The sequence below is a fragment of the Schistocerca piceifrons genome, chromosome 4 (genome assembly GCF_021461385.2).
Source record: "Schistocerca piceifrons isolate TAMUIC-IGC-003096 chromosome 4, iqSchPice1.1, whole genome shotgun sequence".
NCBI lineage: Eukaryota > Metazoa > Arthropoda > Insecta > Orthoptera > Acrididae > Schistocerca > Schistocerca piceifrons.
In genome coordinates, this window is record NC_060141.1 from 293,975,482 (window position 1) to 293,991,649 (window position 16,168).

A 16,168-nucleotide genomic window follows, 5' to 3' on the forward strand; every position below is an offset into this window, starting at 1 on the left:
CTAGTATAGCGATCTAGCCAAAAATTTTCTGTCAAAATTTCATTTTCTTGGATACACTGAGAAGGTAATAAGTAATCTTTCTTACCTGTTATTCGTTTATTTCCACTCCGGTAGTCTGAATTTATGGATTTTGCTAGTAATTATAACAACACTCATCATTCGCAAACCCAGTCAACCACGCAATCAGACAGCAGTTGACATTCATCCGTTCGGCCTTACTCTGCTCAGCTCGTATAGCTCCTTTTGTCTGTAGGTAAGTTTGTTTCTACATCCGATGAGGATTCCCCCGACGGAGACATCATCTACACTATGCATGCATTCAACAAATCAACTTATGATTCATTCAGAAACCACCTCAGAATGTGTTCAAAAACTGACAGGGATCTCATCGGAGGCAATTTGTTGTTACGAAGTATTGCATAGTCTTCCTAATGTCTTTGACACATTTTGCTGTTGGCAGACGCTTGTATGAGCACTGTGTTTTGTTGCTGTATATGGTGCATTTCCTTTGCAGTTTAAGTTTTATTTTCGTTTTTTCTCTCGTTCATGTTTTATTGCTGCAGTATTATTCTGCAGTAGCACGATACAGTAATATCCTTATGGTTTCTTACCAGTCAAAATTACAAAAATTTAACTGAAAACAAAAACAATGAGAAATTCCCGGAATTCTAAAAAATTCCCGGGGTTTTCCAGGTTTTCTCCCGGATGAAAAAATTTTCGCATTTTTTCCCGGATCTCCCGGGTTGTATACACCCTGTTTCAACATTGCAGCTTATATTTTTTTTGTAATCTTTGAGCCACTTTCTGCAGTTCATATTCTGGAAATTGATATTGTTGGCAAGATGATGGTATTGAAGGAAGAGAGATTGTGGATATGAGGTATTGTTCTGGTATCCAACAATCATTCTGTCATTTGAGCCAATGAAATGAAGAGCCGGGCCTTTAGGTTGCATAAGGTTTATCAGAGCATCATTCTGTTCCACTGATTAACAATGTTGAAATCATCTTTGTGGCTACGCAGAATAAAAGAATTTAGTCAATTTTTATACAGTGCAGCCGAGACAACACTGAAGTAATATATTTTAGTGATATTTGAGTCAACAAAGGGTCAATCAATTTTCACGTAAACACATGTACGGATACCATATCATGTCGCAGTGATCTGAAATAATGCTACAACAAACACTTTGCACATCCTTGAGCAGCATCTTGAATGACAAACTAACAAATTTTAATGTCTTTGGAACTTAAAACAAGAAACCAAATTACAGTCTTGGGGCTCCATGTAAATGCCTCTTATGACAGGTAGGAGTTACCACCAGCTTTTTCTAACCATCTCTGTTGATTCTTTGTGGACTTGAAACAGCGACTGGCAAATATAAAAAAGAAATTTGCCAAACACTGTGCAGATTGTTTAGTCATTTAATTTTATTTTCACTACCAGTTTTGGCAATTCCATGTGCTATCATCAGGCCCTGTATGCACCTCTCAAAAATTATAGATATTGGGATACTGGGGCTATCTGTTTCTGGATATCTACTCTCGCAGTCAAGTCTTTGAAGGAAGCAATTGAGAATTCACGATGTTCAGAAACAGGTGGCCCCAGTATGCCAATATAGATAATTATTGAGAGGTGCATACGGTGTCTGAAGATGGCCTATTGAATTGCCGAAACTGGTAGTGAAAATAAAATTAAATAACTTTCCAATCTGCATGCTTGTTTGGCAAATTTCCTTGTTAAAAATTTTCTAACCATGGTCACACAGGGGACTGTATACTGCCCAGTCACACATCAGACCTGCAGTATAAAATATGAAGTACCATAGTACCATAATGGCTCTTTGCTCATAATGAATATGTTCACAGTAGAGTTGCAAGCCCCCTGGAGGAGCCCCCATTTAACAACAATCAGTTCAAATAAAAGCATACAAACAAACATCTTAATATGCGGTACAACAATAGGTATAATCAGCCATCCATTTTATAACAACTTGCAGAAATGTAGAAAGAAGGTCATTTAAAGAGGGATGTATGCCCGCACGCACAGCAACAGCTATTACTGAAGAACACTAAGATTTTGTACAAGTAACGGTTTAAAGGGATACGTTTCACAACTGTCAACAAATTTGGTACACTCTTGGGATTTGACTGGGATCCATCACTCGGATCACAAATGAGAATTGCAATGTCAGAAAAATTTACAGTACAGTCAATGTATGTATGAAAGTTTCATTCCAGTAAGTTAACATCAATACCTGTCACTGTAACTGGCGATGAAACAGAACTGTATGAATCATACTTAGGGAAAAGTCATGCACACAATTTCAAATGATTTACATATAAAGTAGGAAGAGCAACTGGTGTGGCTGGAAATGGAATGTCCACTTTTTCTGAGCTGTAGTTATACATTACGCCAGAATCCCCCTTCAAGTCGATAGTGCAGGAATTGGATATGCTTTACTAGTGTATGTAAGCCTTCCTAAGCTTTTAGAAAGTCTCCAAAATTAGTAGCGAGATATGGACGAGCAGTCTTTAACCATAATGAAGATGCAGCTGCTTACAGAAATGCTGAAAATCTGTTCTTTCTTGAGGAGTCTCAAATCACAAGTTAGCACATATTGTGGACCACACAGCTAGTCGTGTATGCTTTCTTTCTGTCAACAAATAGGAAAGAAGCTATCTGCTGTCATAGTCAAGTCCTAGTAAAGAGCTGTGTGTGCCCTGAGAGTGATCCTGGATATCTTTTCTATAGGAAACATACTGCGGAGTACACATTAAGTTGTCAGTTAATGTACTGTTGCATACAACTTTAAGTTCAGTTAAATATAAGATCATCAAGGTAGATTAAAACAATTAGGCAGTTTCTAAAAACTTCCATAATCATTCGTAAGTTAATTTTTGTAAAATTTGTTTCTCAAACAAATTCAGACTTACCTTCCTTAACTGATGTGTGACTGTCATCGTATCTTGATTGGGAAAGTGAAGCTGTTTTTTCTTGCTGTTTTGAGTTAGAAAGTGAACAACTCAGATTATTTTCACTATTAACATCCTTGCTCAGTTCAGCATTGCTTTTAACTACTGATTTGTGTTTGTTCCTGTCCATTTCCATGCAATAATCTCCATTTTTAATGGCTTTGTCCATAAATGAAAGAGAAACTGTATTGCTTTCATATCTTCTTCCTCTTCTTAGAGTAACACCTGTTTTGTCATTGCTGTCAGGTGCTGAAAGTACATTATTTTTATCATCGTCTATGCATGAACCTGAATCCTCATTGTGTTGTGGATTTTTATCCTTCCTCACAGACAAGTGTGGAACTTTTAACTCAGATGTATTAGATGGTGTTCTAGCAGTGTTACTTGTTTTTATTGAGTCTCCCGTGTATTTCTCTGTATCTCTATTCTGATCGTAAGTATTACTTCTCTCAATAACATCACTATAATTAACATTCATTATTAATACTTCATTTTCTGGTAATGGCGAATTTCTTCCAGATGAGGCAGTATTCACTACATCAGGCTCAACACGAAGTGCAACAACAGCATCTCTATCACAGAATGCTTTGGTTTCCACAGCTAAGTCACCATGTTCTGTGGCATTTTGTGAGCACTGTTTATCATTAATGTCATCTGTAGTGACACACTGTTTCTTTTGAGATTTTGTGACCCCTCTTGTTTCCTCCATTTCGGATGATCTCCTCTTTTTATTCAACATCCCACTTTCTGAAGCACATAGAGGCTCATTACCTGCAACAAAAAATGCAGTTAATCACCAAATTAACAAAACAACTTTTAAGGAAATCCTGCTTTTAGATTGTACTTCCATCAGTCCCAGTAAAACACCCACAAAAACAATGTTTTTCCTTCTTGCTTTTAACGAACCCCACTTTAAGAAAAGTCCGCTTTTAAGGAATAAACATGAAACAGTTTGCAAATTAAAATCCATTTTTTACACAATTCATAACATGTCCAAATGAGATTCCAATTTCTTTCACTTTCATATAGTCTTTATTGTGTGATGGCAGTATAAGGTAATTGGTTCTTTCGTTCGACATACACCTGGATCAAATTTCATTGTGGCAATATCAGAAAACAGTTGAATGAACAGGAAATCTATTTCCTTTCTGCCTACAATATGACCCTGACCTGTGATCTGACATCACAGCCACTGAGTTAAGAAGTGCGAGACATGAAGTGTTGCCTTTGTTACAGCTGAATTTATCAGTTTTGCTTTTGTGGAATTATGGCCAGCATATGTAGAAAGTTTACAATCTCACAAAAGCCGACTATTATCTGCAATGTCAAAGACAATCACAACAGAAAACCGTCCAGCATGGTGAAGACGTACAATGTAACACCATCTTCATTGTGCAGCACTCTCAAAAATTAGGTAGTGCGTTAAATGCTGAAGATAGCAGTTCCTTTGAATGCAAAAGGGGCATTCACATGTCAGCATTTAGTGATGTTGAAACAATGACTTTAAAATGGTCTGAGGGAATGAGAAGTGGTGGCATTCCTATAAGTGGAAAAACAGTGCAAGAGAAGACTCGCAAAATAACGCTAAAGATTGGTGTTGAAAATTTCAGTAGCTGAATGGCTGGTTGCATCATTTTAAAAAACATCATACACTTTCATTTCAGAATGTGGGTGGGGAGAGTAAAGCTGTGGACACAGAAAGTGTAAACCATTGGAAGAAACAATTAATACAGGATTATGAGCCCAGATACGTTTTTCACACAGATGAAACTGGTATCTTTTACAATTTACATCCTGCAAAAACATATTCTGTTAAGAGGGAAAATACCATGGACTGCATTGTTGTGTGTAAATAGTGATGGAAGTGAGAATTCACCCCCACTGACAATAGGAAAATTTAAATCCCTAAGTTGTTTTAAAACTATAAAAATGCTAGCTTGTACTTATGAGTATAACTGCAGTGCTTGGATGGCATCGGAAATCTTTACAAGATGCCAAGATGGGTGCACCACGTATGAAAATGATGCTCATTATTGACCAAAGCCCTATACATGACAAGAAGACACAATTTCTGAGGAATGTAAATATTGTGTTCCCTACATCACCTGCAGCCTCTGGACCTGGGCATAATACACACTGTTACAGACAAACACAAAGTACCATTTGGCCAGAACCCAGTTACTTTCCTTGAGAGAAAGGACTTGATGAGAGACTCAACATTATGCAGACTATGCATATGTTTGTTGTTGGTTGGAATTGTGCAAAACAACATATTATGGTAAGTTATTTAACGATTTTGTTCCAGAAGGCGAAATGAGTATAATCACAGATGTTCCAAAATATGTGACATTCTAGGATTTTGTTTCGTGAGAAGATTGTGTTCCGACCTCCAAATCAAAGATGAATATAAGTGAAAAGTGTGAAATGCTGGTGAAGGAACATTGCTAAATAGGAGGTGGTGATTAAAATGATGAAGAAGATGAGGAGATAGTTGCACAAAGTTCTGCAGCTGCTGTGCAAGGAATTGATTCTGTCAGGAACTACTATTCCTCTTTTAATTTAGACAAGTCAACCCTGACAAACCTCAGCCAATTGGAATGACAACTTCTGTCGCTACAACATGCAGGAAGAACCAAACAAACAACTCTTGCTCATTTTTAGACATAATTCAATGAAATAAAAATGTGTAAGTTTAAGTTTTATTTAAACTGATTTAACACATATACAAGACAATCCCATCTTATGATATAAAAAAGTTACAACTGCGGTTCTCTTCCATAAATAATGAATTCTATGCATCTATTCTTCCTAGCAAATTGGTTAATTGCATCGTCAATAGGACAATCAATGTCAGGGTGAGTGTTCAACAGAGCTAAGCCATTACACTGATCCTCCTTCATAACGTATAGAGATCACCAGAATGGCCACGACTTTTCTCGTAGGAACGTGTTAGCTATCTATGTGCCAGACAGAAACGTATAACATACGATGATGTAGACATGTGTGCTACATAGGAAAGTACAGCTACTCGATAATACGATTTAGTCGAGTCGACTGATGAAAGAAATGAACAAATAGTGTGCGGGCTGACTGGTGAGGGCGACGCAGGTGGCAATGCGGGTGGCCACGCAAGGTGGGGATGCGTGCCCCAAACCCCCCATATGTACCCACCACTGGTGTGTGCGTGTGTGTGTTGTGTAATTAAAAAGCTTTTATAACAACTAAACATTGTTGAATTATGATTCTGTGACATTTCTTTCATGTACCTAGGCAAAACCCCCATTTAAGGACAAAATATTTGGGTCCCCAGAGATTCATTAAAAAGAGGTTTTACTGTAAAGAAATAAATAGACTTTTATATTCATGGATATAATAGACATGGAAGAGACCGGGGAATGAGAAGTCAAGATGGGGGAGAGAGTAACTGACGGGTGTGGTGGTGAGGGGGGAGAGACAATGGGGAGGAGAAGGGAATAAGACAGAGACAGTGTGGGAAAGGGAATGGGACAGAGACAGGGTGGAGATGAGACAGGGTAGAAACGAGACAGAGATGGGGCAAGCTGGTTTGGGGAAGGTGTGGGGTCAGTGCAAGTGAGGACAATGATGAGGCAGAGAAAGTGTGGAGATATAATGTTCTCATATTTGTTTATTCTCTCATTGTATGAAGTGAAATATGTAAATGTGATTTGATAAGAGAACAACTTCCCCTTAACAGAAACTAATACGCTTTGCTGCAGCTGACATTAAGGTGATGATAATAATAGATAATTTGCTATTACAATTTGTTTTTAGAACAGAAGACACTAGAAAACCCCCCGATTCTTCAAAGAATCAAACTCTCATGTATAAAACAGCTTCAAATGTCTGATAATTTTACAGCAAGTTAAGTATTTGACATTAAGCATGTAAGTGATAAAAAAAATTTAGGAAATATTTTAAATTATACTTAAAGTTTGTTGGAAGTTGCTAAATACTCACATTATAAAACACTGGACGAATGTAATTTGGATAGTTTGCACTCATTTGATGCACAAGCAAGTTTTCATGCATCTCAGTGTTTATCATCTCATATCTCCTGACATATGTATCATATAAGGACACAATTTTGCATGAACATTTAGCGGTGTCTGTGGATGCTGCCTACACACTGTGTTGTGAATAGAATAAGTAGTAAATACGTAAAGAATTAAAATGTCATGGCTGATGCTGAAGTTCAACTGCATGGACAGCAAAAATGTAGTAAACGATAAATTACTTTTTCCTTTAACCATTTTGTGAGGGGTGTCAGCAAGAAAAAATATGCATTAAGTGTGTTGGAAGTTGATAAGTGCTCTCACTGTCAACTTCTGGCTGCAAAGGCCACATATTTGCAAGCCGTCAGTTACCTTGACTCGACACACACACACACACACACAAACAAACACACACACACACACACACACACACACACACACACACAGTTTCTAACTGTAATACTTGTCTTATTGTGTTAAACGTTTAACACAAGATTGCATCTCTAAATATATTATAATGGCATTTTAAATTTGGTCAATAATTATGCAAAATAGTGAAAATCAAATTTCTGTTTCCCCTGGAAGCCAATAGATAGGCAACCCGCAGCTTACATTGTATTCTGGGATAGTCTAATACTACCGGTAATATGTGGAAATGAACTGGTTTTTAGCAGCAGTCTATTGTTAAATTTAGGAGCTGATAATGCACACCTGCTGAAATTATGATGCATATAAATTTATTAACAGTCCAGAATGGTTCATCACAATTGTTCTTTATCTAAACAGTAAATGAAAGAATGTGTGGTTGGAGACCAAATTAGATTATTTAAAAAAGGCAAAGAACATTCATCTACTTATATATTTTACAAAGATGTAGTTCACGTATTACTTTGTATTCATTGTTCAGTATCAAAACTATGCTTTGATACAAATTCCTCCAGAAGGATTTTGGAGACTAATGAGAAAATAGCTGAATAATAATAGGGTTTTTGCAAAGTGGCCTAATTTCGGAATAAGTTCCCGCATGGTCATCATCAATTGTGATGAAATTTTGTTCGAACATTTGCACTTGTTCCCAATGAACACCATTAAAGTTTCACTTTCACCAATTTAATACTTAATTTGTTTGACTCCATAGTGCAGCATTCAGTAGTACCTGTCAGTTTTTTGGTAACTTTTGTGACATAATACTGCCAGCAATATTTTTTTGAAAGCAGCAACAGTAAGCCACCTTCTACAACTTTTTGCACTCTTTTACATGGAATGATTCTTTTTTTTTTTTTTTTTTTTTTTTTTAAAAAAAGGAATTTCCATATATATAATTTGAAGCAAAGTTCGCCACAAAATAACTGCCCAAAAACATGTGAAGCTTAGCTTTTTATATTTTCGAAAATAACTGTGTTATAAACACGAACCTTTGTTAGTGGTACCATTCCAACACAAGTTCTTCGAATACTGAATTTCATTCCCTAGTGCTTTCCAATTGTTTACATGGGCAAAGTGGACAGTTGCTGTAAAAATGCCAAAAATGGGTATTTTCAGCCCACTTTAACAAAAGTATTTTCTGTGAACTTTTTTGCGCCATTTTCATGAGAAATATGATGCTCTAAACCACCTAAAAACTAGATCTGGCATTGCAGTATGAGACTACAAGGCCCTAAAAAAATAAAGACAAGGCAAAGGTGCAGTGAAAATACACCAATATTTCGTTAGTACGAAAATTAAATCTGACATTTTAAATTATGTTTTACTATTGTTTAATTGTGACTGACAAAAGGAAAATAGTAAGTCCTAATGAATCTGAAGTGACCTTGAATCATTAATTTTCAAAAACTGCAAAAAAATAGTCTTCATTATTTATTTAAACATCTCCAAAGAGTTCAGCTCTACACTTCTTTTTATAAAATATGGAAGAAGGTAAAGAATCCGATAATAAGAGCAGTGCTATCTCCCTTTTTTTGTATGTGTCTCTAATAATTTGAGGTAATCACTCGAGCTTTACAGAATGGCTGCCTGCAGTTTAAAGAATTCATGCTACATTGCTGTGAACAGTACCCTGGACCAGAAGCTATAGCATCTGCAGTTGCTAGCTATTTCATACAGAATGATTCACTGGAAATTGTGTGTAGCAATGGATCTACACTGATTGGGAAACTCCTGGAAATAACACAAATGACTGTGGATGCATTTTATTGAAGAAATAGGAACAAAAATTTGGAGTCTGTCATGCCACAACTGCATCGCCAAACGTCAAAGTTTTCCTCTCACACCCCCTTAAATTTGCTCTACAGGAAGCTTACTGCCCTAATGGATTTTGCTGAAAATTATTCATTTATCGTTCAGGCTGCAGTGCAAGGTTTCAGACAGAGTAAATGCTCACTCTTCAATCCATTTATTGGCATCTATTTCCCCCAAAATCAGGAAGAACAACCTATGTGTTTTTGCATTGTTAGTGAATGCCTACAAGGTAGCATGATTACTGTTCCCATTTTTATCAAGGAACTAATCAAATATTTAACAAGTCAGCTGAGATTTCCCACATCCATTATTTCAGCAATGGCTCCAGCTACCAATTCAAAAATTTAAAACATTTTCTTAATATGCATTACCATGAAAGACGACTTTGGAATAACAATAGTTTCTTCTCTCTCTCTCTTCTTTCTTTATTTTTTTTTTAGCGGAGAGGGCGGGGGCGGGGTGGGGGGGGGGGGTGGGGGGGCACGGCCGGACGGACACAGTTTACAAGCCATGCAAATTCACCTTGCAAAGGAACTGAATGCACAACAAAGTGATTAGCAGGAAGAGCAAGCTTGCAAAGGCCACTTAACAAGAACGTTCTTACACCTATACACCTGTTTCATGTCTGCACTGAAAGAGTTATTGGCATTATATTTGATTTCATTAGCAAAAGAAGGAACTGAAGAAAATAAGATGGAGGTTTAAACATGGGTTCATTCTGGCAAGAACCAAAGAGAATCATCAAACTTGCAAACTGTCGAAACAACAACTCAGGTCAACAGTCTGAAATGATACATCCTTATTGCTGGCCAAAATTAGCGACAGTGAAAAAAAATATTAACCGTGGGCCTCCAGCCAGGATAATACACTGCATACATTTATGTAAAAAATTGGGACGGCACTTTAATAAGCTTCATGCACTCATATGTGCCAGAAAATTCATTTATTTTGTTCCCACTCCATGAGTGACAGTTTTTGGCTGGCAGTATAGTTTTCCACGTGACATTCAACTGTAAATTAATGAAACCTCTAAAAAATTCCAGTAACTTGGAGTAAACATAAACTTAAAGATCCCAAAAGAAATTTGGGACCCTGTGGAAACAAATCCTTATCAGGCTTGGGATCCTGTGGTAAAGAAACACACCCATGGTTGCTGTAGCACAGCTTCAGACATTGCCCCTCTGTTGACAGGGATGCTGGTTTTGCACTTTAAATGAAACCAGCAGTTGTTAAACCACCATGGACCACAGCAACACATTTACACACTTTTCATCAGTGCACTTATGTTCCACAAAATCCACAAACCATACGAACAGAAAATATGCTATACTTAATACTTGATCTAGCATATCAATAGCATCACCAAATAAAAGGACACATTCAAAATTCTCATTAACGTGAATCTTTTTTCAAAAAGATGTCAGGCAGATTGATATGATCTTCACTAAAATTTACACTTGGTGCAATGGTGTAATATTTGAAGCCAATTTACAGAATGCAGCTACTCTGCAACAGTATTACCATTATGACCTCCAGTACCCTGTGATGCACTTTCATATTGTGAAATTTATAACTAGATTGATTCTGTAGTTATTACACCTGAAAAAACTGCTGAAATGAATCACAATGAGTCATGACAAAAGACGTCATCCTTCTTTGTACTTTTTTGAGTTCTTCTGACTCAAGCTTGCTTCCTGTTTACCAGGATTTTGGATATCTTCCCCAGGGAGTATTAAACAACTGTAAAGTATAATAAAAATGTCACATTTAATTTGAGTATCAGAAGAATATGGGCATGTTTTCACTGCATCTTCTCCTTGTCATTTTTCAGAGCCTTAAATGCTTGTATTGCTAAACAGGATCTAGTTTCTTAACAGGTTTAGAAAAAGGTCTTTCTAATGAAAATGCTTCAAACGGGCTTGCAGAAAATACTTTTGTTGTATAAGTGGGATGAAAATACCATTTTTGGCATTTTTACAAAAATCATAAACTTCCTCCTCAATTTGTAAACTATGGTACTGGAAAGCAGTAGGAGAATGAAATTTTATATCTTAAGAGCTTGTATTGGTATGTTATCACACACAGAGTTTCAGGTTAACGCACTTATTTCACACTTTTTTCAAGTGTCAGTTCTTTTAGCTGCCTCTCTCAAATTATCTATATGAAAATTGATCATGAAATCATTTCTAATACGCAAAAAGTTGTGCACAATGGCCTAGTTTTGTTTCTTTACAGAAAATATATTATGTCTCAAAAGTGCGAACAACTCAATGATACACCGCTGAAAACTATGTTATGGGATCAAACAAATGACTATATCTCTGGAAATAACGAATTGGTGATCGTGAAACTTTATCAATGTCCATAGGGAACTTGCACAAATCTTCAAAGAAAATTTCATCAAAATACGGGATGGACATGCGGAAACCTCTCAACCACTTGATGTGGAATGACCTACCATTAAGTTGTGAGTTTATTTGAGATTTATGAAATTATAAGTTTACCTGTAACCAAACAGTCTTCTACAGCCAGAGAGGGCGAATAGCGTACATCACTCCCGTCACTGCAGTATGGTTGATGTTCTGAATGTTTTGATAATATTTTGTTTGTACTCTCTCTTCTGTTGGGGATATTTTTTGTGTCAGAGACGGGCATGACACAAAATTCTATAGCATCTTGAGTGATGGAAGAGTTACTTGGCACTCTACACACACTATTTCCCACATCATCAGTCTTGTTTCCTTGTTGTATTGCTTCAGTTTTAAATTCTGGTGACATTGACGATACTGTATGTATCTTCATATTATTGGCTGCAGTCTGACACTTGACACTCCTGTCTCCATAATGTTCTGCTTGTTTAATACTAGTATTGTCAGCCCCTTCATAGAATCTTTGTTTACAGGATCTCTCATGGGTAGTTTTCTCAGGCAACACAGGAGCAGATGTATCTGTGAAAACATCTGTTTGGATATTGCATTCAGTATGAGAAGAGAGAAATTTAACTGCCTCATTTACAGAATGGTTTGGCTTTGTATCTAAGATATGAGAACATGCACTCTCATTCTTTTGATCTTTACAGGGAGAGACTTTACTGCTTGATGTGGCAGTTACACAAATATCAGTTTGTCTCTCTGTTGCAACTACTTTACGTACACTTCTGTTATCACACAATGGGCTCCCTGTATGTGTACGGTGTATATCACATTTCAGTGTTGATTTTTCCATACATGTCACATTCTTTTTTTCAGAATTGATGTGTTTTGTATGATTGCAATGTTTGTTTTCCAAAGGCACTTGATGGTCTTGCATGGAACTGTCTTGGATATTTGCTTCTACTACTCTAGTAAATTGCATAAAGCTGTCATCCTGGTCATTTTGACAAATATCTTGGGTTGACTCCATATCAACACACATTATTATGGTTTTAGAAGCATTAAAATTATTTGTGTCATTTGGCTTGGTTTTTGTGCGCTTTTCTAAAGTATCAGGTAATTTATCTTTATTAGCAGGAGTCACTGCTGCTGTTACATTACAGCATTTTTCACCAATGATGGGGAGGATATTATCATAAGAATATTCTGAACAACTCACATTTTCATTCATCTGAAAACCTTTAACAGCTTTTCTGTAATCCATGCTACTCTCGTTCAACACACATCCCACAGCTAGAGTTTGCTCCATACTTTCATTTATGAATAACTTTTCAGAGAATTCAGATGGATTAGAGTATTTTGCTAAATACTTGCTTGTTTTTTCCTCATTTCTGGCACTATCTTCTTTATCCATAGAAAGTCTTGAAAGTGAGGGGACATCTGAATTAACAACACCAGCTGTGTCATCATTAGGTACATCACTGTCTGAAATGCAATCAATTATTCCACATCCCTCTGTAATATCCATGCCGTTATTTGTAGAAAATCGTTTTGTTGCATCAAGTTGCTGACTTACATTTTTCATAGAGCTATAATCCTTAGAATTCTTGGTAATTTCACCATCACCACTGGCCATAAAATTATTTTTAGCCTCTGCATTATTCAGTGCAATACTTTTCTCTTCAGTCGTGCTTAATACCTCTCTGCAACAAAAAGTGTCAATTACTTTAGTTAGCTCCATGTCACTTTCTGCAGCAAATCGGAAAGACTTTGCAGTGGTATTGATACTTTTTTTCCGTTTTGTATGCAGCATTGACACTTCCTTACACTCAATGTGCCCGTAACTATAACTATCAGCCAGTTCCATATCTGCAACAGTAGCAGAATACAAATGTTGTTCACAGTTATGTGCTTCAGCCTGACTTTCTTCTTCACGCTGTTCTCTGCCATGCTTAGCAATACACTGCGACTGTTTCATGTCACCTTGCTCATGCAATCTTTGCATCTCACCTAAAACAACAGAGTTCTGTCCTACGAAGCTCTCTCTCTCAAAATAACCATTATCTTTATGCTCTGTTCTTACAACATAACCCTTGGAATTAGAAGAATCTGAGCTGTGCCTACGAGATAACCTGTCTATTGCACTGAATCCTGGGGAATCATCTAGTATTTGTTCTACTGCCACCTTCTTCAGGGAGCAGACACCAATGTCAGTATCAATGATCTTATTCACTATCTCAGCGCCTTTATGTTTAGTATTATCTTGACAAAGAATTTTCGTCATGTGGGAATCTTTCTTGCAGTCTGTATTTTCTGGTGATATATTTTTACAGTGGTGGCTGCTACTGGATGCTGACACACCATTTTCACCAATACTGAAACAAAAATCCAATGCAACTTGTAAACAGTGAAAAACATTGGTACAGCAAAAAAAGAAAACATGCACTGATATAAAAATATAAAATTTTGTAAGTTGGGTAATACCTATTGTTTGCTTGCATGGAAGACTCTGATTTACTAGAGTCAAAGGAATATATTGAGTCACAGACCGCACCATTTTCGTACCCAAATTTTCTGTAACAAATGAGGTTAGATCAACAACATAAAGGTGTAATACAAACAAGAATCATTTTGATATAATAGCTAAATTCAGTGCAGAACAACAGAAGACTCAATCAGAACAAGCACTCAAAATAGCTGGTAGCTACATTCAAACAGATACATGCCATTTTTATGTAATGGTGTCCTAGAACAACCAAAGTGGGACTCTCAGTAACATAACCACAGTTGACATTCGGGGTTAACTAAAATGTATAGGTTAAAGACTGACAGGGACACAATGATTGGTTTGGTAATACCGCATAGATATTTGTCTTTTTGCACAAGGAATAAATGAAACCTTGGGATACATTACTGCGAAACAGTAAGAAGAAATCTGAACACAAGCTGAAAAAATAAAACAACGAACAATACTGCATTTTGCCCATGCTACATGATTATATATGTGTGTAAAATGATCTACAAAAACTAGTGTGTTGCGGCAGAAGTGTTGCAATTAGATTGTCAGAACACGCGAGAAGCTGACAACTAAGAAAGACTGATCCAACTTCTAGCAAACATTTGTTATCAGAAAACCATCCATATTATCTACATTGTAACAACCTATACACTTTTATGAAAAGCAGACAGATGTCACTACTACAAGTACTTCATATCAATACACAACTTTCTTTCTCCTCTGTGTTAATTAAGTTTCAGTTACGTAAATTGTACATTATAACAGTAAATTAAACTTCACTGTCCACTTTAAAATGTAATGATTTCCTTTGTTATTTTTTAAATTTTATACTTTCCTTTGAAAGTAATGTTTATCTGTACCACTTATATCTCTTGAAGTCATACATTATTTTACGTTAGTTTGCAAAATTCAGTTGGCAACTAACTGACATAAAAAGTAAAACACCGATTTGTCAATAAATAAATGTTACAGAATATAAAGAATGTGTTTGTTTTTTATATTACTGTCATGTTTTGCCACGCTAATGGAGAACTCAGTTAATGTACTTAACAATCACTTGGGGGAGGGGAGGGTAGGGGAGGGGAGGGGAAACCAAGGATAAGATATGAACAAAGTAAGTGGATAACGAATGCATAAAAGAAAGTGAGAAAAATTTAATGCTTAGCAAAACATTAAAGTTGCTCAGAAGATGTTTGGCTAGTTGAAAATAAAGTCATGGCACTAAATTGAATGGGAAAATAAGTACTTATTCTGAATTTTGGAATCATTTGCCTGAAATCTGAAGGAATAAATGCCCAAGTAGCCATGAAATACCAGTGGAACTCATAAGGGCACCAAACAAAAAGGATACTCATGATATATACAGGTTTATAAAATAAATTTATATGAGTGGTGAAGCACCATCAAATTTTGAAAACAATGTTATTAACAAGTCCCCAAAGAAAGTAAGAATGGATAGATATGAAAATACCACATAACCAATCTATCATCATAAGTGTAAAGAAAGGAAAAAATTATGTCCATACTTTACTAAATGATGATGATGATGATGATGTCCCATACTCCGAGGAGCATAGGGGTCGATGTGGGAGACCCGCACCGCTGTACTAGGCAAGGTCCTAGTGGAGGTGGTTTGCCATTGCCTTCCTCCGACTGTAATGGGGATGAATGATGATGAGAAGACAACACAACACCCAGTCATCACGAAGCAGGAAGAATCCCTGACCCCGCCGGGAGTCGAACCCGGGACCTCGGGTGCAGGAAGTGAGAACGCTACCGCAAGACCACGAGCTGTGGACCACTTTACTAAATAAATAGGAAGTTAAAAAAATTGAATGTATGATAACCCTCAAGCGGGCTTGCTATTTTCATAACACAAGTGGACATACAGTGTACTTCGTACACATCTAAAGAACAGCTGTCTTTATGTTACGAAGATAAACATGTATGAGCAAAATCACAGTTTAATCATAGTTTAATTAAACAATGATAAAATAAACTTATATTATATGAGGTAAATCACTGTTAAATAAAATAATAAAATAAACTTTCAT

At 36.5% G+C, this 16,168-nt stretch overlaps 1 protein-coding gene across 3 annotated transcripts in view; it reads right to left on the minus strand.

Annotated features, from left to right (window-relative positions):
• LOC124795286 overlaps positions 1-16,168 on the minus strand; it is a 263,102-nt gene that overhangs the window by 179,900 nt on the left and 67,034 nt on the right. For all 3 annotated transcript variants that reach the window (XM_047259244.1, XM_047259243.1, XM_047259242.1), the window contains exons 4-6: positions 14,081-14,170; positions 11,729-13,971; positions 2,935-3,744 (exon numbers count right to left, since the gene is read on the minus strand). In XM_047259244.1, coding sequence (XP_047115200.1) covers positions 2,935-3,744; positions 11,729-13,971; positions 14,081-14,170 — 3,143 coding nt within the window. The remainder of the gene's footprint in view (positions 1-2,934; positions 3,745-11,728; positions 13,972-14,080; positions 14,171-16,168) is intronic.